The sequence below is a fragment of the Oncorhynchus masou genome, chromosome 7 (genome assembly GCF_036934945.1).
Source record: "Oncorhynchus masou masou isolate Uvic2021 chromosome 7, UVic_Omas_1.1, whole genome shotgun sequence".
Taxonomy (NCBI): domain Eukaryota; kingdom Metazoa; phylum Chordata; class Actinopteri; order Salmoniformes; family Salmonidae; genus Oncorhynchus; species Oncorhynchus masou.
Window position 1 is genome coordinate 29,341,159 of NC_088218.1, and position 25,098 is coordinate 29,366,256.

General features: G+C 40.0%; 1 protein-coding gene across 1 annotated transcript in view; it reads left to right on the forward strand.

Annotated features, from left to right (window-relative positions):
* Positions 1-23,428, forward strand: part of LOC135543625 (NALCN channel auxiliary factor 1-like) — a 70,489-nt gene extending 47,061 nt beyond the window's left edge. Inside the window, exons 2-3 of the mRNA XM_064971047.1 lie at positions 16,759-16,930; positions 20,261-23,428. Of these exons, the coding sequence (XP_064827119.1) occupies positions 16,759-16,930; positions 20,261-20,589 (501 nt within the window). The 3' untranslated portion in view covers positions 20,590-23,428. The remainder of the gene's footprint in view (positions 1-16,758; positions 16,931-20,260) is intronic.
* Positions 23,429-25,098: the final 1,670 nt, after the last annotated feature.

The window sequence follows — 25,098 nt, forward strand, 5'->3', positions numbered from 1 at the left end:
CATGTATCCAAAATGAAGTTGCTGGGGTCTTTTTTACACTGCTTTACTAAAACTCCATTGGCCAATAGAGTACTGTAATTTACATAGCAGATGCTTTTATCCAAAGTGACTACATTAAGTCCATACATTTTCACCCCAGTGGGAATCAAACCCACATCCATGGTGTTGCTAGTGCCATTTACTTAAAACTGAGACACAAATGACCATTTACAATACTTTAGTGTAAATAATAATACATTATTGTTAAAGAGGTATTCAATGATCACACCTTTGACCAGATAAGGGTTAGACAAGATGAAAATTACATTTTCAGTCAATTTTGATGGGTAGTGCAAGTGAATAGCCTAATGTGAAAATAGTGAAAATGTACTGTAATTTACAGTACTGTAGCATATTATTTTCAGCACTTAAAAGGGCAATTCTGAAACAGGTAGGACTGTCTTTCATGGTTTAACTGATTGTTAAAACTACTAAGTTGAGAATGTATCATTATGTTGTGTTTTGGTGATTAAACCAATATTTTCATTATATTTCACAGTAAACTTATATTTTGGATCAATGATTGTGTGGCGAAAGATGTATCCCAACAAAATTAATTGCACAATGAAAGATTTTGAATGTCATAAAAAAAATGTTTTTTAAACTATGCAAGTCAGTTCATTCAGAACAAATTCTTATTTACAATAACGGCCTAGGAACAGTGGGTTAACTGCCAGGGGGTTAACTGCCTGTTCAGGGACAGAACCACAGAATTTTACCTTGTCAGCTTGGGGATTCAATCTAGCAACCTTTCAGTAACTGGTCCAATGCTCCAACCACTAGGCTACCTGCCACCCCTAGATGCCATCAAGAAGTTATTGCAAAAATGTTGGCATTTATTGTGACATGATCTGGTTGTGTACTGGTTGCAGAAGGATGCCATTTTTTTGCGAAAATACATACATGTTTTTACATGGTTGTAATCACACCCACCTGATATACAGTATGTGCCTTTTGGTGTATTCAACCAACTGAATTTCACATTGTTCCTTGCACTCGTTTTTTGCTGACTGCCTCCTTTCCTCTGTTCCATTAATTTCTTCTCCATCAGTCAGGCAGATGACAGGCATGTGAAAGGAGCGGAGGCTGAATGAGAGTGTTAAACAGAATAGGGAAAGAAAGGTTGCTTTTGAAGAGACGGTGGCGGTCAAGGCACCTCAGCTCTAAGAGCTGTCACTCAAAGGCAGCGGGCTTCCTTTTGAAGTGTGGTTCTCTGTAGGAAAAGGACCTAACTCTTTTGACCCGTGTTTTGTTTGGAAGAGACAGATTTTAAAAAGGAGATAAAAAATGGAAGAGAGAAGAATGAGGAATGTCAAGTTGTCTTTTCCAGAGAAGAGCAGCACTTGCTCAGCTGATGGTGTTCTGTTCAATGGACTGTTATTCATTTAGATTATTTTTTATAATTTATATACGTAGGTGGATCCCATTGAGATTAAACCTACATTGTACAAGAGAGACCTGTTCCCAAAAGACAGCAATCAAGACACTACAGTAAAATAGCAATATGATTTACTGCCATTCTTACTTCAGTATCCCTAGACGATTTATCCCTCCACAGATGTGCATGGTTGCAGGGTGTACATTTTCTCTCACTTCATGATGTAATGCTGAAATTAGTTATGAAGGCCAAGTTCCAGGCTGACTAAATTGTAGACTCAAGTCAGATCTCACAATGCCTATATACGTGTTTAAAATCACACAATATAGCAATCTGATGCACGATTGCGTAGACAATGATGTGACACAACCAATGGTCATATCAAATCAAATTTACACATGGTTAGCAATGTTAATGCGAGTGTAGCGAAATGCTTGTGCTTCTAGTTCCGACAATGCAGTAGTAACCAACGAGTAATGTAACCTAACAATTCCAAAACTACTACCTTATACACACAAGTGTAAAGGGATAAAGAATATGTACATAAAGATATATGAATGAGTGATGGTACAGAACGGCATAGGCAAGATGCAGTAGATTGTATCGAGTACATTATATACATATGAGATGAGTAATGTAGGGTATGTAAACAAAGTGCCATAGTTTAAAGTGGCTAGTGATACATGTATTACATAAAGATGCAGTAGATTATATAGAGTACAGTACATACATATACATATAAGATGAGTAATGTAGGGTATGTAAACATTATATTAAGAAGCATTGTTTAAAGTGGCTAGTGATATATTTTCCATCAATTTCCATCAATTCCCTTTATTAAAGTGGCTGGAGTCAGTGTGTTGGCAGCAGCCACTCAATGTTAGTGGTGGCTGTTTAACAGTCTGATGGCCTTGAGATAGAAGCTGTTTTTCAGTCTCTCTGTCCCTGCTTTGATGCAGCTGTACTGACCTTGCCTTCTGGATGATAGATGGGTGAACAGGCAGTGGCTCGGGTGGTTGTTGTCCTTGATGATCTTTATGGCCTTCCTGTGACATCGGGTGGTGTAGGTGTCCTGGAGGGCAGGTAGTTTGCCCCCGGTGATGCGTTGTGCAGACTTACAGTTGTGGCCGGAGCAGTTGCCATACCAGGCAGTGATACAGCCCGGCAGGATGCTCTCGATTGTGCATCTGTAGAAGTTTGTGCGTGCTTTTGGTGACAAGCCGAATTTCTTCAGCCTCCTGAGGTTGAAGAGGCGCTGCTGCGCTGTCCGTGTGGGTGGACCAATTCAGTTTTTCCGTGATGTGTACGCCGAGGAACTTAAAACTTGCTACCCTCTCCACTACTGTCCCGTCGATGTGGATAGGGGGGGTGCTCCCTCTGTTTCCTGAAGTCCACAATCATCTCCTTTGTTTTGTTGACATTGAGTGTGAGGTTTTTTTCCTGACACCACACTCCGAGGGCCCTCACCTCCTCCCTGTAGGCCGTCTCGTTGTTGTTGGTAATCAAGCCTACCACTGTAGTGTCGTCCACAAACTTGATGATTGAGTTGGAGGCGAGCGTGGCCACGCAGTCGTGGGTGAACAGGGAGTACAGGAGAGGGCACAGAAAGCACCCTTGTGGGGCCCCAGTGTTGAGGATCAGCAGGGTGGAGATGTTGTTACCTACCCTCACCACCTGGGGGCGGCCCGTCAGGAAGTCCAGTACCCAGTTGCACAGGGAGGGGTCGAAACCCATGGTCTCGAGCATGATGACGAGTTTGGAGGGTACTATGGTGTTAAATGCTGAGCTGTAGTCGATGAACAGCATTCTCACATAGGTATTCCTCTTGTCCAGATGGGATAGGGCAGTGTGCAGTGTGATGGCGATTGCATCGTCTGTGGACCTATTTGGGCGGTAAGCAAATTGGAGTGGGTCTAGTGTGTCAGGTAGGGTGGAGGTGATATGACTAGTCTCTCAAAGCACTTCATAATGACGGTAGTCGTTTAGCTCAGTTACCTTAGCTTTCTTGGGAACAGGGACGTTGGCCATCTTGAAGCATGTGGGAACAGCAGACTGGGATAAGGATTGATTGAATATGTCCGTAAACACACCAGCCAGCTGGTCTGCGCATGCTCTGAGGACGTGGCTGGGGATGCCGTCTGGGCCTGCAGCCTTGCGAGGGTTAACATGTTTAAATGTTTTACTCACATCTGCTGCAGTGAAGGAGAGTCCGCAGGTTTTGGTTGCGGGCTGTGTCAGTGGCACTGTATTGTCCTCAAAGTGGGCAAAAAAGTTGTTTAGTCTGTTTGGGAGCAAGACATCCTGGTCCGCGATGGGCCTGGTTTTCTTTTTGTAATCCGTGATTGACTGTATACCCTGCCACATACCTCTTGTGTCTGAGCCGTTGAATTGCGACTCTACTTTGTCCCTATACTGACGCTTAGCTTGTTTGATTGCCATGCGGAGGGAATAGCTGCTCTGTTTGTATTTGGTCATGTTTCCGGTCACCTTGCCCTGGTTAAAAGCAGTGGTTCGAACTTTCAGTTTGAGACGAATGCTGCCATCAATCCATGGTTTCTGGTCGATGCAATGTAATGTCTGCAATGTATTCCAGCTGGTATGTGTGTGTACGCATGCGCGTGTGAGAAAGACAGCACATTTACACTGACTGATCTAATCTGTCTGAGAAGTCTGCTTCCTGCAGCCATACACAACTCAATTCCCCCTCAGACACATTTCTCTTTCCACGCACAGACACAAGACACAGTCAGTCATACAGACACATCTTGGATACACACACACACACACACACACACACTGCTCACCTACAAAGTCAAACATACTGTATATTGTTTTCTCTATTGCCTTTTCAACATATAGTGCCTTCAATAAGTATTCAAACCTCTTGACTTTTTTTCCAAATGTTATTGTGTTACTGCCTGAATTGAAAATTGATTAAATGTAGATTGTTTGACACTTGCCTACACACAATACCCCATAATGTCAAAGTGGTATAATGTTTTTATTTTATTTTATTTTTTACAAATTAATACAAAAATGAAATATTCAAATGTTTTGAGTCAATAAGTATTCAACCCCTTTGTTATGGCAAGCCATAATACAGTATGTTCAGGAGTTACCGTCTCACCGTGGAGGTATTTGACAGCCTTGAGGTTAGCCTAGCATCTTGCGACATCGAAAGAGAATTGCTTGGGGAAGATCAACGAGTTAATCTAAGGAGTAAGGAGTATTGTCTGCATTTATAGCTGTGCTTGCTGTGGACCTTGTGAGGAAACCTGCACGGAACTGCTATGCTTTGCTGAGGGAATATCTTCAAGTTGTGAGTAACCACAACGGTGGGGTGCTTCTGAACTTTATATCTGTCGTTTATATTTTTTCTGAGCTCCAACGCGCGCCAACTGGTTAAGCAAGCTTGAAATAATTTGAACATGGGTTGTGCACGACTCATTGGTTTATTTTTTATTTTTTATTCTGATGTGGTGCATTGAGAATGTAATAATACACATCTTGAACCTTATGTATGTTGCCTTGGTGGAGTCATTTACTGTTTCAATTTCATTTAATGCATGGGAAAGCATATCCTTATACAATAACAAATCTAAAATCATTCAATCTGAAGTTAATACCGCAGTTGTCATCACCCTACATAGTTTACAATAGGGATTGTTATTGGAGATGTGCTTCTCAACTAACATCCCATGCGGTTGAGATATTCTACGTAAGGTAATATCGTAAGAGTCAAATTCGAGCCTGGTGAGAGGGTTACAGGTACAAATAAAAAAAACAGACATTGAATACCCCTTTGAGCATGGTGAAGTTATTAATTACACTTTGGATGGTGCATCAATACACCTAGTCACTACAGAGGAAGGAAACCACTCAGGGATTTCACCATGAGGCCAATGGTGACTTTAAAACATTTACAGAGTTTAATGGTAGGATAGGATGATTGATAGGATAGGATAGGAGAAAACTGATGATGGATCAACAACATTGTAGTTACTCTACTATTCTAACCTTAAATGACAGAGTGAAAAGAAGGAAGCCTATATAGAATACAAATATTCCAAAAAATATGTCATTCTGCCCCTGAACAGGCAGTTAACCCACTGTTCCTAGGCCGTCATTGAAAATAAGAATTTGTTCTTAACTGACTTGCCTAGTTAAAAAATAAAAATGTTGCAGAATCCAGGTGTGGAAAGCTCTTAGAGACTTCTCCAGAAACACTCATAGCTTTAATCGCTGCCCAAACTGCTTCTACAAAGTATTGACTCGAGTGTGAATACTTACAATAGGTAAATTAGATATTTCATTTTCAATACATTTGCAAAAAAATTCTAAAAACACATTTTCACTTCGTCAATATGGGATATTGTATGTAGATGTGTGAGAAAAAACATATATTTAATCCATATTAAATTCAGGTTGTAACAACAAAATGGGGAATAAGTCAAGGGGTATGAATAATTTCTGAAGGTAACGTAATTTATACCTCATTCAGAGGACTTGAACTACTTTGGACCAGGGCCCAGTGCATTATATGCAGATGTATGATCTTCATTTAAACCAGTTTGTTACAGCAGGAAACGAATACTGCAGCAATAGGATATGTGCATTATTATGTGGATGATAATTAATGGACGTGTTGTTGGACGTGGATGTGTTGTAGGGGTTGATCTATTTTTCATAGGGCAATGTCAAGTCTGACATTTTAAAGTGGAAATTACAAACTTTAGAAGCCTTTTTAAACCTCGAATGCACTACACATTTGCATTTCCTGCCGTGCAGGAAATTTCTGAGCAACAAAAGAGTGATCAAATTAAGATTTTGCATCTGTAGAGAATAGTTTGTGATTTGTGATGCTCTATATCTTTCCCCCAGTGAAAGCTCCAGTGGGCTTCCAGGATGTGTAGACTGAGGAGATGGGGGAGGGGAGCATGAACAGGGCAGGATATGCCAGTACATCACTGGGGCTAAGCTTCCTGCCATCCAGGACCTCTACACCAGGCGGTGTTAGAGGAAGGCCCTAAGAATTGTCAAAGACCCCAGCCACCCCAGTCATAGACTGTTCTCTCTACTACCGCATGGCAAGCGGTACCGGAGTGCCAAGTCTAGGACAAAAAGGCTTCTCAACAGTTTTTACCCCCAAGCCATAAGACTCCTGAAAAGGTAATCAAATGGCTACCCGGACTATTTGCATTGGGTCCCCCCCCCCCAACCCCTCTTTTTGCGCTGCTGCTACTCTCTGTTTATCATATATTCATAGTCACTTTAACTATACATTCATGTACATATTACCTCAATTGGCCCGACCAACCAGTGCTCCCACACATTGGCTAACCGGGCTATCTGCATTGTGTCCCACCCACCACCCGCCAACCCCTCTTTTACGCAACTGCTACTCTCTGTTCATCATATTTGCATAGTCACTTTAACCATACCTACATGTACATGCTACCTCAATCAGCCTGACTAACCAGTGTCTGTATGTAGCCTCGCTAATTTTATAGCCTCGCTACTGTATATAGCCTGTCTTTTTACTGTTGTTTTATTTCTTTGCCTACCTATTGTTGACCTAATACCTTTTTTGCACTAATGGTTACAGCCTGTAAGTAAGCATTTCACTGTAAGGTCTACTACACCTGTTGTATTCAGCGCATGTGACAAATAAACTTTGATTTGATTTGACAAGGACAAGTCAAGCCAACAGAGAGGAGAGAGGCACTTCATGACTGCGCCATAATGAATGTCATCCTGACAATAAACGACAATGTGATTAATATTATTGTATTTTTTTGTGGCGGGTGGCATTACCTCGAAGGAGCCGATAGATTTAATGCTAGCAGCGGGTGGCAGGGAATTTTGGCTGTTTCCCCAAATCAGCGGCATATGCTTTGCTTTGCTACACCACCCCACAGCCGCAGACTGAAGAGAAGCGCATCTGAATCAGTTGTGCCTCATTTGGCGGATAAATGGACTTGCCACGATGAAGTACATGCCTCAGCTTGATGGAGAGATTACAAACATACGTGCTATACTGCCCAATCCAAAATCTGCCCCTAGCTCCTAGGCAGTGGTGTAATTTGGAGAGAATTGTATGGCTATAGGCAATATGGAAGTAGTTCCACCTTTGCTATCTGATAGGTTAGGTATATTTTCAAATAAAATAAAATATTATTTGTCACATGCACCGAATACATATTGCTCATGTCTATCCAGTCCTCACAGATCTACATACCTGGTTAGGGGATATAGGGATATGGGGTCAGGGGTTAATTTGGGATTGCATGTTACTGTGATGTTAGGATGGGGAATGGCGATGATGTACTGTATAGCAGATCACAGCTTTTGACTCGTTCTTTATTTATACCAGGCAACAGATTTGGGCCAAATTTCTACAAAAACTAGCTCAATCCTTTACTTGCTGAACTGTGAGTACCAACTCAGCCAACTTACCCAGAGCTAAACTTCATTCCACAGTTAGCATAGCATTAGCCAGTGCCTTGCAACAGTCAATTTGCATTAGTATTATCTAGCTCATCAAACTAATACGATACCTTTGTGTCATTGGGTAATCTAATCATTTTATTGGATTCTGCATCACTGCCTCTATTCTCTAGCTTGTATTACCTAGTTTTTGTAGGATTTCACTTCAACATGTTCTTATACGTAGGCCTATAGTGCATAGCTTAGCCTTGCACAGCCGCCTAACAAATCATAATTACCAATGTTATAAAGCCAGACTCTGTTTTGTAGTAATTGTCCTCTATTCAAACACTTTTAGTCAAAATAGCATATTGTATATATTGTATAGCATATTCCACAATAGTATTCATGGCATTCACACAATAGAAGGGGTCAGTGTGCAACTCTCAATTCCCTCCCCCTGATGTGGTGTGCGCCCTTCCTATCTTTTCTCTCAGAAAAGAACAGAACAGAAAAGGAGAGGAGAGGAGGAAGAGCAGCATTGCATGCGAAATGATCTCGGGGATACACGTTAGGTCCAGGCGCAAAGGAGAAGAAGGCATGCACGTGAGATGGAGACGAGTGAGAGAAAGAGGTAGAGAGAGAGAGAGACATCAGTTCTTTATAATCTAAATGCAAATGTGTGGAGTACAGAAAAATATTATCTCAAACACTTGTCTACTATTGTGTATAGTGTTTGCGTCCTGTGTGTATGTGTGTGTGTGTGATTGATCAAACTGGTTTTCAACACAATGGATTGCCTGTGAGAGAGTTTGAGTTTAAACACACCTTTACAACCACATGTGTTGTGTGTAAATACACTGAGTATAAAAACATTAAGAACACTTTCCATGACATAGACCGACCAGGTGAATCCAGGTGAAAGCTATGATCTCTTATTGATATCACTTCAATCAGTGTAGATGAAGGGGAGGAGACAGGTTAAAACTTATGGCTGGGGGCAGTATTGAGTAGCTTGGATGAATAAGGTGCCCAAAGTAAAAGGCCTGCTCCTCAGTCTCAGATGCTAATATATGCATATTATTATTATTATTGGATAGAAAACACTCCGAAGGTTCTAAAACTTTGAATGATGTCTATGAGTGTAACAAAACTCATATGGCAGGCGAAAACCTGAGGAAAAATCAAAACCGGACATAAGAAATCTGTGGTTGGTATGTATTCAACACACTTCCCATTGAAATACCCTTGAGATATTAATGAAGTTGCACTTCCTAGGGCTTCCACTAGATGTCAACCGTCTATAGAAATTTGAATGAGGAAGCCTCATACTGTGTTGTGGGACTGAATGACAGCAGAATGAATCAGGTGTCTGGTAGTCAGCCATTTCCTGGTCATGCGCATTTCACATTGTAGCGACCTGCATTCCATGGCTCCTCAAGACACAAAGGAATACTCCGGTTGGAACTTTATTGAAGACTAATGATAAAAACATCCTAATGATTGATTCTGTACTTAGTTTGAAATGTTTCTTCAACCTGTAATATAACTTTTTGAAGTTTTTGTCCGACGTGACGCTGACCAGAACGAGCGTTTGGATATGTATACTAACAAAAGTAGCTAATTGGACATTAATAACAGACATTATCGAACAAATCAAGCATTTATTGTGGACCTGGGATTCATGGGAGTGCATTCTGATGAAGATCATCAAAGGGAATATTTAGCATGTACTTTATGGTTTATGTTGACTACAACATGGCGGCTATTTTGACTTGATTGTTCTGAGCTCCGTCTCAGATTATTGCATGGTTTGCTTTTTCCGTAAAGTGTTTTGAAATCTGACACAGCGGTTGCATTAACTTCTTGATGCTACCTATCCAGTTAGCGGGATCATTTTCGTCAGCAACCGCTGAATAGCATAGCGCCACAGTCAAATAATATTACAAGAAAATATTCATATTCATGAAATCACGAGTGCAATATTGCAAAACACACCTTTTGTTTATCCACCTGTCGTCTCAGATTTTGAAATGATGCTTTACAGCGAAAGCAATCCATGCGTATGTGTAAGTTTATCGATAGCATAACATAACATTATGTACACTAAGTATTAAGTAGCTAGGTCACGAAAATCAGAAAAGCAATCAAATTAATCGTTTACCTTTGATGATCTTCGGATGTTTTCACTCACGAGACTCCCAGTTACACAACAAATGTTCCTTTTGTTCCATAAAGATGATTTTTATACCCAAAATATCTTCGTTTGTTTGTCGTGTTATGTTCAGAAATCCACAGGAAAGAGAGGTCACGACAACGCAGACGTATATTCCAAATAATACCCATAATGTCCACGGAAACATGTCAAACGTTTTTTTATAATCAATCCTCAGGGAGAAACAATGGCCGCTTTACACTGTAGCTCAAAACTCACTCTGAGAGCCCCCACCTATCCACTTACGCAATGTGATCTTTCACGCTCAGTTTTCAAAATAAAAGCCTGAAACTATGTCTAAAGAATCTGGTTGATATCCCTTTAAATGGAGGATAGGCATGCATAGGAACAGAGAGGTTTCAAAATCCAGGACTTCTTGTCCTCTTGCTCAGTTGTGCACCGTGGCCTCCCACTCCTCTTTCTATTCTGGTTCGAGCCAGTTTGCGCTGTTCTATGAAGGGAGTAGTACACAGCGTTGTACGAGATTTTCAGTTTCTTGGCAATTATTTTAAACCCTTACCACCCAACTCCGGAGATATGGTTCTTCTGTTGCAGTCATGCGCAGTGTTCTTGGTTGGTTCTTGGTTGGTCATCAATCGACAAGATAATTGAAAAAAACATGCTTATCTTACTTTATAATATACATAATTTAAAACGGCCAAGTTCTATTCACAATGGTATTCAGTTGGTAAGGGACAGACATTCCGTAAATACTAGGAATAGATTGTCCACCATCTATGCGTTATCCAGACAGAAAAAATAAATGGGCAAAAGAACATTTTGATTTAGAGCAATAAAGAAATGGAATAAATTAACTGAGCAAACTAGAAACCTTTCAATATATAAGTTTAAATATTATTTAAAAACAATTTAAATATAGTATATAGAAATGTTGTGGGACTATAGTAGATGAAGAATCAATATTGTCTTAGATTGAGTATTTATTGGGTCATTATGCTAGTGTATTATGTATGTTTGTATTATACATTTTATTATAATGTTAAGGACTCTTAGAAGATTAGTCCAAATGGGGACTAAAAGAGATCCAAATCAAATCAAAAATCAAATCAACCCCTAATTTGAGTAAACTAATGGACAACAACACTTAGGCTTGTACTTCCAGCTTATACATACTATATACATTTTAGGGACACAGTGTATTTTTACATTAGTTATCTTTTGTTTATTTTTAGTCCCATCCTTCAGCTACTGTACCCACAACCACTCATCATTTAGCTATTTGATATAAAATATTATTACCACTTTAGGTATCACATTTTTTAAAGTATTTGATAAAATATTGAATTTGCCCATAACAACGCATTGAATAACACATTCATGAATGGCAAAAAAGACAGTCAAAGAATATATCATAAGGAATACGTTTTTGAATTGACTGTCCTATATCTAGCAGATTTAATAAAGGTCAGGAAATATGCACTGAACAAAAATATAAACGGAACATGTAAAGTGTTGGTCACATGTTTCATGAGCTGAAATAAAACATCCCAGAAATTGTCCATATGTACAAAAAGCAACATTTTTTTTGGTTTACATCCCTGTTACTGAGCATTTCTCCGTTGCCAAGATAATCCATCCACCTGAAAGGTGTGGCATATAAAGAATCTGATTGTAACGGTTTTCTTCTGGGGAAAAAGAGGCGGACCAAAACGCAGCGTGGTTACTTGTAAACATCTTTAATAAAGATGAACAATGAACAATCTACAAAACAAGAAATGTTTTTACAGGTTTTTACTGCAGACCTGACGTATGCGTGGGAATGTGCCATGTTTGAGGCAAGGATGTTTTGCTCTCTTTTGGTGGAAAAGATGTGTAGCCCATTTTAATGTAAAGCTATGGTGTACAGTAAACTGACGACATGGTTGCACTTTTCCTGGCCCTCTTTGCAGTTCCATTTAGTCTCCATGATGAAGGTCTCCATGATGGACTTTCAGGGGAGAAATTTTCCTGGAAATAAGTAAAAACAGAATTGAGTTAGACAAGTCAACCTAATATTTATTTTAATACACCATAAGGGACACAGAAATAAGAACATAATAATGATATGGATTGTCCATACAATTCTATAAGCTATAACAAAGCAGAATCCAAAAGAAGAACAATGCAAAAAAGGCTACTTTAGCTGAAATGTTTGATTATTACATAGATTTGAGGGTTTTCAGTAGTGCTAGGTTTTTAAAAAAGAAGTTTTATTGTAACTGGTAGGGCCAAAATTATTCAATTTGGGTTTATTAAATCTAATTGAAGATCCATAATCCATTTACATTTCAGCAGGGCGTTTAGCATGCAGATTTGAAATAATGTTGCAAACTGAAACAGGCTGAATATAAAGTTGATGTCATTTCTGCTACATTTTGAGTGACTATTGATTATTTTAGTATTCCATTTTTCTGGATTCAAATTAAAATGGGAATTGGGCAGGTTTTACATACATGCAGTACCTTCTATATGTGGATTCCGTGGTTCATGGCATCCCAGCGCACAACTAGAATGCATACCACCACACTTGCAAGTAGAAATGGCCATACTCAATTGACACCCCCACTTACCTAACTGACCAGCAAACTATCTGAATTATGTACGGAGTCTCATTCTTTCGCATTGAGCGAAATGACCTTACACCTGCCTGCCTCACTCCTCCTGACTGTGAAACCATTGGACAAGTCAAGATGACAAGCACAGCCACAACAACAATAGTGAACATTAACTACTTAACGACAAAGGTTGTATATTGTACCTGTACCAGGTTGTACCTGAAAGTATTCAGTAATATTGTCAATGAAGTTATGTGAAAATAGTATTAGTAGTATAGTAGTATAGTATTGGAGAAAAGTTGAAAAAACTGACCCTCCATTACATCGTGACGTGTCATGCCGTAACGTGCAGCACGCATAAAGCAACTATTTATGTCTTACAATCTCTCTCCAGCAGGTGTAGCACTTCTATCATCCTTTAAAAACAAGAAATGGACAGTGACGGGGGTAAGGGGGGATACCTAGTCATTTTTTTTGTCATCATTGCATGCGATCATCATTCTCAAAGCCGCTGTTTACTTGTAAGATCACTTTAGCACCGCCCTAAAAACCCGATTCAAAGTCGACACAAACCTTTAAATAGGTATGTAATGACACATTATTTAAACTCTTTATAGTGTTTTATTGACATTTTAGAGGCGATAAGGTGATACGTTGGACAGATCGAGTGAAAAAAAGCAATTTCCCCACACAACATCTCTCCTTCTCACTATCACGCATTAGTTTCGCTTCCACCCCAGCCATTTTTAAAAAGACCCGACGGGGCTCAATGCCTGGTTGAATTATGCAGAAACGGGCAGGATTTAAGTCATGTAATTGATATTGTTGGAAAGGGGAGAAATTGTGCTTTACAATGGTATTGACATTACAGTTGATCTGGAAGTATTACGTTTTTGGGACGCTAAAATAAGGGCAATTGTACGGACCAAGGCGATGTACGAGTTTACGTTATATACATATTCTTAACTTGTACATCGTGAATGTACCTCCCGATTAATTGACCTTTTCAGTTGGACTGCCTTGGGCAGTCTGACATCTTCATCTGCCCATTTATCGATATAAGTCGATGTTATAGCCGGCAACAGTTGTAACTATGTGCACGTAACATTAAAATTTCAAACTTGTAAAATGAGAAGTTCACACAATTGTGGTTGTGACTTCCGGGGTTCTCCCCTAGGATTTCCCACCTCAGCCTTGCTTTCGTTTCAAAATAATGGCTGCGGGACTAAAGCGTATGGCTTTAAGCTATATTACCATCATAATATAATAATACATGGAATTTAGCAGACACTTTTCTCCAAAGCGACTTACAGTCAAGTGTGCATACATTTTGTTGGTGCCAGGAATCAAACCCACTATCCTGGCGTTGCAAGCGGCATGCTCTACCTAATGGGCTACACAGGACCACCATCAAATGGCCACAATAATTGAATGACACACAATATCTGGTTCAGGACTCCAGCCCTGTAGGTTCCTGTGATTCACCAATATTAGCTTTACACTTTTTTAAACACAAAATAAGAAATAAATGAAGAATGGTACCACAATGGTACTGCCCATGATGTCACAGATGCCATAATGACACAGGAACTCTATGAACACTACAGACAGTTTTGTGGGAGGCCTGGCCGAAGCTGTTCATGATGCTGAAATGGACAGTCAGTCTGGTGGAAGTCTAATGTAACCTGATAGATGCTGTCCGTGGTGCTGAAACAGTGATGTCCTTGGGAAAATTGGTGTATATTTATTCACAGTTAAAACAGACATAGCTTTATCTAGCCGTGTTCCTGCGGGTGTGTGTGAATAGATGAGTGTGTGTGAATAGATGAGTGAGTGTGCGTGTGCGCTTGTGCATGTGCTTCTCATTCAAATGCAGCTTGTGCTCAAAACCCCCTATGTTTGGTAATGTAAAGGAGTGCTGTACCGTTTACGTCACAGATGGAGAATGAGTGGTGATTATGTTTTCTTCTCTGGTAAACTATTCTTTATCTCTTTTATGAGTCAGAGTTGTGTTCAGGTTACTCCAGTGCCAAATTCAGCATGGCACAATGTTATGGAATGTTCAGTTCGAAATACATTATGAGAACAGACATGCCACTCATACAGTACATAAGGTAAGGAATAATGTCTGCTTTATTTGTGGCATTTCTGTTTGCAACATTTAGTGTTTTGCACACTTCTGAACATGACAAATATCATTGCACCAGTTGTTAATCACTTGCATTTTTCACTCTTTGTTGTTTCTCCTCTGAATGGAGCATGGCCATGCTGAAGCCGTTGGAAAAGTGGCACTTAAATTCTGACCTTGGCTCTCACCCAATGATGCGGGCCGTTCGGGTCGATATCATCATTATCGCTGCTCAAAGACTAATTTACACTATAACTCCTAGGAAACTTTGCCAGCTCTGATCCCTTGACCTTTACTATTGTGTGGGCTTAGATAGACCAATCCACTGAAACACAAATTAAACAGTCTGATTACCAGCAATGACGAGAGGGAGGAGGTGAGGGCCCTGGAGGAGTGGTGCCGGGAAAATAACCTCACTCTCAACGTCAACAAAACGAAGGCGCTGATCTTGGACTTTGCATGCTGCTTTACTCATTTCATATACTTTATTCTACTGTATTTTAGTCAAAGCCACTCCAACATTCCTTTATACATTTCTTAATTCCATTATTTTATTTATTTTTAATATTTCAAATGTTCACCTTTATTTAACTAGGCAAGTCAGTTTAGAAAAAGTATTATTTACAATGACGGCCTACCCCGGGCCAAACCAGGATGACACTGGGCCAGTCATGCGCTGCCCTATGGGACTTCCAATCAGGGCTGGATGTGAAACTTTTAGATGTTTGTGTATTGTTGTGAATTGTTAGATACTACTCCACTTTTGGAACTAGGAACACAAGCATTTCGCTACACCAGCAATAACATCTGCTAAATATGTGTATGTGATTTCATTTTTTTATAGTCAATCCCTGATAGGTACATTATGCATTTTTGTGTGAAGGTGGTGTCGTCTACTGGGAGAAAGGGAGATTGCACTGGGGGATGGGGGCCATTGTTTAAGGGCAGCGTCAGTTGTACAGTTCATTGGCATTAGCAGCACTATGAAAGGTCTAGTGTGGCTCAGTTGGTAGTGAATGGTAATTGTAATGCCAGGGTTGTGGGTTCAATTCACGCTGGGAATACCAATATGAAAATGTAGTTATGTACTATTGTAAATGTCATACTTTATGGGGCTTGGCTGGGTATCAGAGAACCTCATCCTGAGGATCAATCAGGAAGAGACATTCTTCTCTGCTGGTTGTTTATATAGGTAATAGCAGCAAGAGTAGGAGTGCTGAAGAACTGAAAGCTTTATGAAAACAGGCCCAGGTGATTCCAAATACAGTGTACTGAACAGTTGAATTGAATTCAAAGTAATTTTCTTCCTTTCCTTAGGTTCTGATACTGCATAATTGGAAAATTTGGGAAAGTTATGGGAATTTTGTAACTCTATACCTTCTGCTATTCTTTTCATATTGTTTTCATATACTCCTTTTAGGTATCATGTAAGTATGAAAGTAGTATAAGAGGAAGGAAATAAGTACAAGTAGTATAAGAGGAACCTTGCCTCTGTATTTACCAAAATAGCTCAACAATGGCACACTGCCACAACTCCTTGTTCTCATCGAGATACTTTAAATAAAAGCACACCTAATTACAACAAATATGATTTAGTCACATGTCATGGGTGGATTACATTGACAATTGATGATTGGCATCTGGTTGTCTTTTATACTGTACAGTCATGTATCTCTAACACATCAATTTATAAGGCTGAATCACATCGAATGGGATTTTGCAAGATCTGTGAGAAATGGTTAAATCTCTGTTTCTGAAAAATTCCTATAGTATTTTCTGGAAATATGTGTACTGAAAAATCTCTAGTTTTGAAGATAGGATGGATGTTATTTAATAACATTCAGAGCCAAACAGAACTGAGATCTTTGTTTTTGAACAGACATAGCTTAGTCTTGATGTCAAAGTAATAGTTTGCTTATTTATGATGTGCTACAAGTGAACTTCCCCTTTAAGTTGTTTGAATTTACATATGGGTTTCATTTGCTTTAACTAACATGCTCGATCTTCTACCTCTCAGGCTGCCTACAAACCGTGGCTGTGTGCACAGTATTTCCCCACCACACAGAGGCATTGTAGAAGGACAGTACCTTGTCTCCAGTACTGTCTTGAGGTTCAGCAGAGGTGTCCCTTCATACTACCGGACAACGACGATCTCATCCACGGAGGAAGCCCCAGCTTCATATGTACAGGTGGGTGGGTATGGACTGATCAATCAGTCAGTCAATCAATCAAGTGTGATTTGTATTCACAGCTTATACGGGTGGGCGTATATCCACTCTAGGGCTATGCTGTTTACCTGAGATGCACCATGGATCTAGGATAGATGGGCTTGGGTCAATTAATTTTGAAATGTACTAATTGTAGGAATTTATTTGCACTCCTATGTCAAGTGACAGGAATTTAGATGGAATTGTATGTTGCAGGATATATTTAATTGTGCTCTTGTGCCCCTGATGATCCCTTGTAAATGTACTTTTCAGTGGTATCGATAAAGTTGTATGGTTTTGAACTCTGATACTCAAGCCAATAATGAATTATAGTACTTGTCACTAGCGACATCTAGTGGACATATAAGGCAGTGTTAGTAAAATCAATGACACTTCCCTCTCAGTGTAAAGTGTATTGCTGAGACAGTCACTGTGATGGGGTACAACTCCAGAGTAGTATTTTAATATTCCACAGTGATCAAGACAGAACCAGAATAACATGACCTGCCCTGTCCTGATTTGATCTCAGTGTGGTGCTCTGTCATTTACGTATTTCAATACCGTAATTAGAGCAGCCTTTGATATCCTTGTATTACTTGTGCGTCAGCGATTAAATGGTAGGCTTTGCCTTTTGAGATCCCCGTTTTCTGATACTCATTTGATGAGATTAGAGAGATTACACAAATCGTGACATCAAATCAAATGACATTTTATTAGTCACATACATATGGTTAGCAGATGTTATTGCGAGTGCAGCGAAATTCTTCCGCTTCTCGTTCCGACAGTGCAGTAATATCAAGCAAGTAATCTAACAATTCCACAACAACTACCTAATACAGACAAATCTAAGGGACGGAATAAGAATATAGAATTATATGGATCGGCATAGGCAAGATGCAATAGATGGTATAAAAATAGAGTATATACAGTTGAAGATGGAAGTTTACATACACCTTAGCCAAATACATTTAAACTCAGTTTTCACAATTCCTGAAATTTAATCCTAGTACACATTCCCTGTCATAGGTCAGTTAGGATCACCACTTTATTTTAAGAATGTGAAATGTCAGAATAATAGTAGAGTGATTTATTTCAGCGTTTATTTCTTTCATCACATTCCCAGTTGGTCATACACTCAATTAGTATTTGGTAGCATTGCCTTTAAATTGTTTAACTTGGGTCAAACATTTTGGGTAGCTTTCCACAAGCTTCCCACAGTTATTTGGGTGAATTTTGGCCCATTCCTCCTGACAGAACTGGTGTAACTGAGTCAGGTTTGTAGTCCTCCTTGCTCGCACACGCTTTTTCAGTTTTGCCACAAATTGTCAAGGCTTTGTGATGGCCACTCCAATACCTTGACTTTGTTGTCCTTAAGCCATTTTGCCACAACTTTGGAAGTATGCTTGGGGTCATTGTCCATTTGGAAGACCCATTTGCGACCAAGTTTAACATCCTGATTGATGTCTCGAGATGTTGCATCAATATATCCACATAATTTTCCTCCCTCATGACGCCATCTATTTTGTGAAGTGCACCAGTCCCTCCTGCAGCAAAGCACCCCACAACATGATTCTGCCACCCCCATGCTTCACGGTTGGGATGGTGTTCTTCAGCTTGCAAGCTTCCCGCTTTTTCCTCCAAACATAAAGATGTGGCCAAACAGTTATATTTTTGTTTCATCAGACCAGAGGACATTTCTCCAAAAGGAACAATCTGTGTCCCCATGTGCATTTTTATGGCTTTTTTTATGGTGGTTTTGGAGCAGTGGCTTCTTCCTTGCTGAGCTGCCTTTCAGGTTATGTCGATATAGGACTTGTTTTACTGTGGATTTAGATACTTTTGTTCCTGTTCCCTCCAGCATCTTCACAAGGTCCTTTGCTGTTGTTCTGGGATTGATTTGCACCTTTTGCACCAAAGTACGTTTATCTCTACGAGACAGAACGTGTCTCCTTCCTGAGCGGTATGATGGCTACGTGGTCTCATGGTGTTTATACTTGCGTACTATTGTTTGTACAGATGAACGTGGTACCTTCAGGCATTTGGAAATTGCTCCCAAGGATGAACCAGTCTTGTGGAGGTCTACCATTGTTTTTTTGAGGTCTTGGCTGATTTCTTTTGATTTTCCCATGATTTCAAGCAAAGAGGCACTGAGTTTGAAGATAAACCTTGAAATACATCCACAGGTACACCTCCAATTGACTGAAATGATGTCAATTAGCCTATCAGAAGCTTCTAAAGCCATGACATAATTTTCTGGAACATTCCAAGCTATTTAAAGGCACAGTCAACTTAGTGTATGTAAACTTCTGACCCACCAGAATGATATAGTGAATTATAAGTGAAAAAATCTGTCTCTAAACAATTGCTGGAAAAATGACTTGTGTCATGCACAAAATAGATGTCCTACCGACTTGTCCAAAACTATAGTTTGTTATTAACAAGAAATTTGTGGAGTGGTTGAAAAATGAGTTTTAAATTGATTTTTTTTTACTCCAATCTAAGTGTATGTAAACTTCCGACTTCAACTGTACATATGGGATGAGTAATTCAAGATATGTACAAATGATTAAATTGGCATTGTTAAAGTGACTAGTGATCTATCTATAAGTCTGTATGTAGACAGCAGCCTCTCTGTGTTAGTGACGGCTGTTTAACAGTCTGATGACCTTGAGATTGAAAAATAGCTTCTGTCTCTCGGTTCCAGCTTTGATGTACCTGTACTGATCTCGCCTTCCAGATGGTATCAGGGTGAACAGGCAGTGGCTTGGGTGGTTGTTGTCCTTGATGATCTTTTTGTCCTTCCTGTGACATCGGGCGCTGTAGGGGTCCTGGATGGCAGTGGTGTAGATTATATTTACCGTGCTGCAGTATGGGGTCGCTACAAAATGTCACTTACATCTTTTTTAATTTAGAGTTCAATAAAGGATCATTAATGTTAGGTTATGATACAGCATATAACATAATGATACTGATAGTTTATTAATATGAAGACTGGGATAAACGTGCATACTGACTGGTATTTATGCTCTCATGCACATGGTCATCTGTCTTTTATTTGGTGATACATTTCAACAAAACACTGCATTACCACACTGCAAGTAAGGCTGGGACTAGGCTGGGTCATTTATTTAGCTTACTGTGGGTCATCTGAATGAACACTTTATTGGTATTGGGGAAATTGGGTTTGTCATCATCATCAGACACAGGCATGGATGATACAGACACACAGGGATGCATGAGAGGGATGCACAGAGACATGAGCATCTATGGGTTATATCAGTGTTTACCCACTACTCTCTTTGTCCCCCACAGGGCTACTGGGGAGCCATGGGCAGCCCAACAGCCAGGCAGAGTGCTGCGACGTTCGGTGGGACTCTAAACCGGACAACCGTTCTCGTGGGACGCTGAAAAGGACTCCAACTCCCTCCTGCCATCACCAACAGGGGGCATCGACATCAGTCACCTCGGCCGCCACACCCACCAGACAGTGCAGCAGTGGCGGCCGGCTGAAGCTGTGCATGCTAGTCTTTGTTCTCCTGCACACCGTAGTCACCATTACCACCGCATCCCACAATTCCACTGGGGTCGTCGGTGTGGCAGCCATTTTCCCCCTGGAGGAAAGCTCCTCCAGTGAGGAATAATGGAAAAAATTTGCAAAAAACCTCAATGTTTTATTTGGGAATGAGTGAGTTGCAAAACCGGTTCTGACCAGTTCTGGCTCTCTGTTCAGAAAGAACCCTGGAAGGTCCCAGGTATGTGCTGTCGAAGCCTCTTTGGGCCACAGGAAGTGAGAGCAATTTCCCCGGAGCAGAGGATGCTGGGCATTGTAGTCATGTGGTGAGGCGACGACGTGGGTGAGGCCAACAAATCTCAGACCAAAGGATCAATATCATATCACCGTGTCAATCTAAACCTGAGTTCACCTTTTTATTCTCTTGTTTCTTCAGGATGTACTATATTGTTTTTTTCTCCTCCTGGTTCAGTTGTTTGTGGAGTTTGTTGGAATGTGAGTGGGTTGTCTTAGAACATATAAGAGGCAGAGAATATTGAAAAAGGTATCACTAACCTGTGTGTTTTTATCCACCCCTCTCTTAACCAGTAACATTTAGCTGCTCCTGGATATGCTAACAATATTCTTAACTCAAACACTCACAAACAGAAAGAGTAAACACATTGATCCCCCCCTGTCCTGGTGGATACATTGAACATTTCAGTCATATCATGGTTCTCTCATGGCAGAACATATAACTCTAATACAGAGCCAGGGAAAGAGCAGGTGTAGTATACCTTTCTACACTGTTTTGCCGACCTGAACCGTATTGTGCTCACTTGGATTATTTTCCTTACACGGTTGCATGTAACCAGGCCAGTGAAGTACATTACAGCTCAGCTCATTTTAGCTCCGCTCAGTAGTGTGAATAGGGTAGCAGTGGAGGTCTTGTCACTTGGATTCAAAATGTTCCCACCGATGGACTTCAGTGTACTTCCGAGTTCATATAATTTGAGCCAATAAGTTTCTCTCTCATTATCCTGTGTCCATGCGTTTGTATGTGATGGGCCCAAAGGGGACGTCAGATTTACGAAGCTCAATTTACCTCAAATCAAGTGATCTGTTGGCTTAGATTGACTTTTTCTAAAGCAGTACATCCAAGAACCGTATGTTTGGCTTTTATATTTGACTCATACATTTCTCAATATAAGGCTCTGGTACATCATACCAGCACATTACAGCCAGTTCACTTCACACAGTGGGAGAGTTGTCACAAGACCTGGGTTCAAATAGTATTTGTTCTCTTTAAAATATTTTAGCTCGATTGAGCTTGCCTGGCGCAATGTAACAAATGGGATTGTCCCAAAAGTATAACTGAAAATCTTGCCCATCTCATCTCCAGACAAGCTCAATCAAATGCTCGACACAATTTTACGTACCCTCTACAAACATACATACCCTCTCCTCTTTGTCTCTATTTGACCTTATTGACCTCATTGTGACCAAGATAATCACCTTGTATCTTTACACAGAGCTAAGGCCTTAGCTAGTAGGCGTTTGTGTGAAGGTAAGGAGTTCTCAAGGGCTGGCTCTACATACTGCATTTCCTTCCATTGGTGTGACTGCTGCTAACCGGTACTCATTGATATGGCACATTTGGGAAGAAATCTGATAGGCTCCTTATGCTTTCACCTTTGACCTTGACATCCCTGTCTTATCCTTCCCGTTCAACTGAGTAGCGCACCTTTGTTTTTTCTACACGTACATATAATCGGTACTGCCGGAATAACTCTGAAGTCAACCGTACTCGGGCATGAAGACATCAATCTGACGATTAAGGTGACATTTCCTCAAGACCCTGATCTTGGGTCAGTTCTGCATTTGACCCACTAATGGTAGGTGTTAGAATTGGAGGAGGGAAACTGATCCTAGATCTTTACCTAGGGAAAACTTCACCCTGAAAGTCTATGTGTTTTAGCCTTTTTTACATTATTTTCCCCCTAGGTTCTCGTAACAGTTGATTTTCTCTCAGACACTCATCGGGGTGAACTGTTCTTTGTAGCAATCAATGAACAACATTACTTTATTGTTTCCCTCACCTTTACTTTGTTCCCCCAAAAGACAGCAGCGGATGTACCCCTCTCTGTAGAAATAATCTCCCACAAACTCCCCCAAACATTCATGATCTGAACCTTGTGGATCTATGCAGATGTCCTACCCCTGTCTGGCCCCGTGTACATACTCAAGTTGCACAACTGATGTACAACACATTTGGCACAATGTTTGTGATACAACTGATGTTTTTGTGATTCAACAGAGTTTGTCTGCACAATGGTTGTGTAATAATTTTTCTGGAAAAAAATACTATGTTGAATGACATGTTATGCCATATGCATTGTACTTCAGTTGAACAACTGGAGTGTTTACTGGTGTAAATATGTCCTAGAGAAGTGAGATATTCAAGATGTCCACCTCTTGGATATTTCTGTTTTTCTATTTAGGGGAAGCTTCTTGTGTTTGTTTTTCTTGTTTTTGGTTGCATTTTCTGTTAATGGTCTCACTTCAAACAAACTACAACTTGTAAAGGCTTTATAAGCATCTACAGTATGTAGTACTTATGAGTAATTTATGTATGCTTTATAAAGCCTTTTAATGTTGTACTTCGTTTGAAGTTGGACCTTGTTAAGAACTGTCTACAGCATTGTATGTCAGATCAGTAGGAAAGAGAAGATTGGGAAAAGGTGTGATAGGTGTGAGCAAGGAAAATAATGAAGAAACAGAAAATTGTTTAAAAAAATACACAGATACCTTATCTTACTATTGTCATATTATCATATGATAGATGCTTTAGTGCTTTTCTTTTTCTACAAAAGAGTTTGATGAAATAATTTATAATGTGTCTCGAAAGTCATCATCTTTTTTGAACATAAGAGAAATGCAGCCACATTTATTAACATTTTGTTCAAAATAAATAAAACTATTAAATATGATTGTAGACTGCTTCTTTTGGATTGTATTTTATTTCGTACCACTGACCACAGTTACCTGACTATAGGCATATAGCCAGACCAATTCAATTTGGCCAACATTCTGTGGTAAGTGGGCAATCTGGGATTCAAACAATAACAACAACAAAGAGGTCACCCGATACTTTTTTGGTAAACAAGTAAACTTCCAGGGCCAGTTTTACTCTGCATCTGCAACAGGTGCAGGGTTAACAAATAAATGTATTTGCCACATGCGCCGAATACAACAACTAGATTTCACCGTGAAATGCTTATTTACAAGCCCTTAACCAATTTACCAAGGCTATTCTAAAATAAAAAATAATAAAATAATAAAAAGTAACACAATAAGAATAACAATAATAAGACTACATACAGGGGGCACCGCTAAGGGTGCAGGGGTACAGGCTAGTTGATGTAATCTGAACATGTAGGTGGGGGTGAAGTGACTATGCATAGGTAATGTCGTGGGTAATCATTTCAAAATAAGACACTTCCAGGAACTTTGAATTCAATTATAGACTTTTAATACAAGAGTATAGCAAGCCGGAGTGCTCCGCGGAACACACACCTTTTTCAGAGCATTCGCTCTGATTTATACACATACAACATCTGAGTCCATCCCACATGCAAATGAAGTTACATCCGTGCATCCTGCTTGTTCAGCCCAATCACGCCCATACCTGCTTTCCGTCAGATTATAATGATGACAAGACCCTTGCTTTGTTCCTGCACTTAGCTAAATGCATTCTTCAGTTTGTGTGTTATCTAGGATCAGCAGACTATGTGTCTCCTCAGTTTCTAGCGTGTCCAGCTATACTAAAAATACTATACATTCCTCTATTTTACAGGCCTATGCTTTGGCTCTGCACTTAGCTCAATGTGTTCCTTTGTATGTGTCTTTATGTCCTAAAAATATGCGAGCTATGTCTATTGGTCATCAGTTAGTCATTTGACTGACCCCCTCCTTTGTATATCCCTCTGGCCTTGGTATGTCCAGCTATCCTGGCACCTATGTGTCACCTTTCCTTCATGTGGTCTGTTTTTAGTGTTCAGCTATTCTATACATCTATGGTCTCCTCTCCTATACAATAGACAATGCATTTTACCAGAATGGCAAATGCACTCTATAAGTGTATCTCTCTCTTGTGTTATAGTATTTATGCTCCTCCATATATGTCTTCTCCCAAAGTAACAAACAAACAATGAGTAGCAGTGTAGAAGAGGTGGGGTCAATATAAATTGTCCAGTGGCGATTTTTATGAATTGTTTAGCAGTCTAATTGTCACGCTCTGGCCATAGAGAGGCTTTTTATTCTCTATTTTGGTTAGGCCAGGGTGTGACTATGGTGGGCGTTCTGTGTTCTTTTTTTCTATGTTTTTGTATTTCTTTGTTTTTGGCCGGGTATGGTTCTCAATCAGAGACAGCTGTCTGTCATTGTTTCTGATTGAGGACCATACTTAGGTAGCTCTTGCCCACATGGGTTTGTGGGTAGTTATTCTCTGTTTAGTGTTTTTGTTACACCTTGCAGAACTGTTCGTTTGTCGGTTTATTGTTTTTGTTCCAGTATTCATCTTTATTAAAATCATTATTAATAAGTACCACGCTGCTCTTTGGTCTTCTTCTCCTTCTCCCAACGACAATCATTACAGAAC